Source organism: Arachis duranensis, chromosome 7 (assembly GCF_000817695.3).
Source record: "Arachis duranensis cultivar V14167 chromosome 7, aradu.V14167.gnm2.J7QH, whole genome shotgun sequence".
In the NCBI taxonomy this organism is placed as follows: domain Eukaryota; kingdom Viridiplantae; phylum Streptophyta; class Magnoliopsida; order Fabales; family Fabaceae; genus Arachis; species Arachis duranensis.
The window spans coordinates 13,078,406-13,082,632 of NC_029778.3; the positions used below are offsets into that span (position 1 = coordinate 13,078,406).

General features: G+C 40.0%; 1 protein-coding gene across 1 annotated transcript; it reads right to left on the reverse strand.

Moving 5' to 3' along the window:
• Nucleotides 1-1,512: 1,512 nt before the first annotated feature.
• Nucleotides 1,513-3,622, reverse strand: LOC107457846 (receptor-like cytoplasmic kinase 176; the record flags this gene model as incomplete). The annotated part of the gene is given in 5 exon segments (XM_016076019.3): nt 1,513-2,110; nt 2,513-2,636; nt 2,718-2,860; nt 3,077-3,212; nt 3,303-3,622. Coding segments are annotated over 5 exon segments (1,157 nt in total), but the record flags the coding sequence as incomplete, so codon positions are not given.
• Nucleotides 3,623-4,227: the final 605 nt, after the last annotated feature.

The window sequence follows — 4,227 nt, forward strand, 5'->3', positions numbered from 1 at the left end:
GTGGGGCCATACCTATAGTGGGGGCACCACTCAAGTTAGTCTACAAGGTCGGGTGGTCAGAACTAGCACAAAAACTACATTTTGCCTACTCAATAACTGCAACCAAGCATGGCCGAAGCAAATACTAAGCAAAAACTTAAGAACTAGCGCACTAGAATGGTAACCCCCCTAATACACCTACCTAACACTAATGTCACCCAACATGCAAGTCAAATCAGAAGGACATCATGGATACAAGGCAATAAGTAATGAAATTAAAACAAGTATGGAGCAAAAGGTAAGGAACAAACGCTTACCAGGATAATCGCAGCTATCCGAAAGGAAGCACAAGAATGCAGCAAATGCACAAGGATGCAGGAATCGCAGTGGAAAAATTTCAAAGGGAAGAAAATGGAAGTAGAAGGAACCAGGCACTAAAGAGGAAATGGAACGTGAGACTGGGGAGGGAGTTATGAAAATAACTCAAGAAGCACGAAAGGCAAGGGAAACAGTCTTTGCACGCAGGGTTTTGAAATAACTCATTACGAGCATTAAATGCCTGATGCGAAGAACGAGGCGACGAAAGGTTATCCCCAGCAACGAACAGACTCACGCACGCAAGGGACACGTCCTCTTCACGAGTGGTCGGCCAAGCGACAACGCACAAGAGAGAACATAACGTGTCACCAACGGTATTCACGGCCATTGCTGACGCGTTCGGGGCACTGTTACGGCCCAGCCCAAATGTCATGCTGGCCGACCCGAACGGGCGGGCATGAGACGCTCGACAACTGACCCGGACACACGTCCTTTATAGCTCACCGCTACAGCTGTATTGGGAAGCTTCGAGAAAGGTAGGTCTGCCCTCGCGGGACCCACTTCTGACAGGGTATATATGGGGAGGGTCCTACCCCTCCCCCAAGGTACGTCACAAAAACACCTAAATCCCTTTTTGCCTGCACAGATCACTGATTTAAACTTCGGAGTGTCTTTGCAGGTGACATCTCCCACTCTATCTGAAGAGCTCGTGACATCGGCTACCCTGTTCCTCGCCTAGCAATCAGGAATCAGGCGGAACCCACTCATACCAAGGACCTCCACGAATCGTTCGGTACCCGACCTACCGAACAGGTATAATTACTACTTTAGGTTTATTGACTTTCACATCTCATATATATAACTAAACCTAACCCTAAACTACTAGCGCTAGCCTCTAACCCTAATTTGAAACTAAATTTGTGTTAAAACTTAAATTAGCAAAAAATATGATGTGCTAACTGCTAAGTGCTGTTTTGTTTTTCACTTTATGATGTTGAATTTTAATTAATTTCTTATTCCAGTCATTTGGAAATTTCAATAAAAAGTGAAAAGGCGAAAAATAAAAATGAGACACAATATTCATCCGCAGCCTCCCCCTACTAACATCCTAGTCACAAGTTGGTGAAACTATTTAAAATGTAGTTACATTTTATAATGTTTACAATCCTCCGATCTGTAAGTAAATATGACTTCATTTCACATAATTGATCTCAGTAAAAAGAGAAAGAAATGTGGGAATTAATAATATTACTGAATCAAAACCTGTACAGCGATCAGATTTATCATATACGCTTAAGTTCATCATCATATACAATAATTAATTAATTAATTAATTAATGATATACCAAACTCAACAGCATAAGTAGTGGCAACTAATCTCATTCTTTTTGCATGGTGTTTGTAACTGTTTCATGTTTTCTTCTATGTTGTTTAGTGCCACTGTTTCCTGAGCTATGTCTATGACCATTCCTTTTCAAATCTTGATCTCTAGAGCATCCCTCTCCGTCGGAATCCTGCAGGTGCTCCAATGTCCTCACCACCTCATCCATCTTCGGCCGAAACCTCGGCTCGACCGATAGGCATTTGATGGCGAGGTTAGCTAGTTTCATCACCTCGCGCAGTGTGTATTGGCCTTCGATTCGAGCATCCATGACTTGGAAGATCCTGCGCTTGCTGGTGAGGTAAGGTTTGGCCCATTCAATCAAGTTCTGCTCCCGGGATGGCCTGTTGTTGTCGAGGGCGCGCTTACCGGACATGATTTCTAGGAGAACGACTCCGAAGCTGTATACATCACTCTTCTTGGTCAAGTGACCTACAAAGAAAGACAACGTTACAAGAACAAGATTAGTATTTGAAGTTCGAAACTCAGGGTAGTTATTGTTGTAAGAAGAGTTGTCCTAATCTAATTATTGAAGGGTGAATACTCACATGCAGTTGTCTTTATATGAAGTTTATAGTTGAGAATCGTTAGAAGATAATTTAGTCAAACTTATCAAATCATCTAACAGTTTTCATATATCAACTTTATATGAAGACAACTGCATGCGAGTTTTCACCTTATTGAAGAGATGATAGGTGGTACCAAAAGTCAAAGAGCCTAGGCCATATATATATAACACTATATCATATGTGAATGAAATTAAAGTGAACATAACTAACTACATAAGCTAAGAGAATAAGAGGCATTATGCAAACTTTGTTATTTGTTTGATACCTGTGGCCATGTATTCAGGTGCAGCATAACCATATGTGCCCATCACCCTTGTAGAGACATGGCTCTTATCACCTGCTGGTCCATCCTTTGCCAAGCCGAAATCAGAAAGTTTCGCATTATAATTCTGTCAAGAACAAAAACAAGTGTCAGAACCGCCGGTAAAGCCAATAAACCGCATTAAGATCAACGAATGAGATTCACTTACCGAATCAAGCAATATATTAGAAGTTTTGAAGTCTCTGAATATCACTTTTGCTTCGTCGCTGTGGAGATATTCCAGACCCTTAGCAGCATCAACGGCAACCTTTATCCGAATGTTCCAAGGAAGCGGCTCAACATAAGAAGCCCCTGCAGCAAAAATAATATCAGTGTGATTTCCCCAAATCAGTTACATGCATTTTAGATAATGTTCTCTGGTGTCAAAAATCACTTTACTTGAAAGTCAATTTCAACTAAAACCAATTCTACAAAAGCAGAATCAAACACAAGCTTAAGGTACTAAACAATGTTACCTAATCAATAAACTTGAAACTAGCAATGCCACAAGGAAAATCAATAACTTACTCCTAAATAAGTGATTATCCAAACTACACTTGGTCAAGAACTCATACACCAAAAGCCTTTGATCATCTTCCAAGCAATAACCAACCAGTTTCACAAGATTAGGATGACGCAGCTGCCCCAGGTAATTTATCTCGGTCTACAGCACAAAAAACATCCCATTAAGCAAATCTAACGTTTTCGATAGATCAAAGCCACGAAACATTAACAATCAATAAATGACACTCACCAACCATTCACTGTGTCCTTGTCCACCTTCTTGGTTATGCCTCTTCACAGCAATGACCATTCCAGTACCGGGTTTAACCGGTACAAGTGTCTGCTCATCAATCCACCCCTTGAATACAGAACCAAAACCACCTTCTCCCACCACACTATCCGGACGAAAGTTCCTCGTAGCGGTTTTAAGTTCAGCAAAGGTGAAGCTCTTCAAATTCGAGGATTTCAAGATCTCTCCCTCGGACCGAGGTGTCGGAGGAGCAGTGGTCGAGACTTTGCTGCTTAAACCACTCAAACCATCTTCTCTGCTACCATCCTTTGAACTCACACCTGCACATATCAAACAAAAAATGGATCCAAATATTTAGGCCACATATGTATAAGCATTCTAACAAGAAACATTGCTTTTAAGGATTTTTCTGCCAATTAAACACCACATTGTATTGTTAAAAGAACATACAAAGGCTCAAACAATTCCAAGGGTTTGAATTGAAGGCAGTGGGAGAATCTTGAATATTTTCCAAAATAAGTAATTAAAATCTTCACAACCCTGTGCCCTAAGTCAATATTATTATAGCTTCATTTATAATCTATCTAAATTTATTCTCGATGTAATTACAACATAACATAACTGATGAACAAGACAAAACTACCACACAAGGACATGATATTCAATCAAAGTAAGTTTCCTAATTCCTTGTGTTATGATTATGATTGTGAGAGAGACTTCAAAATCAATCAATCAATCAAACAAAAAACAAACAAAAAATCAAAACCCCATAATTCATAACCATAGCCCAAATTCTACTCACACAAAAAAGACACAAGTTGGGGGCATTTAAAACCCAATCCAAAGAAACCTACAAAGCTCAAGAACAAAAGTGTTAAGAGAAGAGAAGAGAAAAAAAAAAGAGTTTTTTTTTTTTTTCAATACA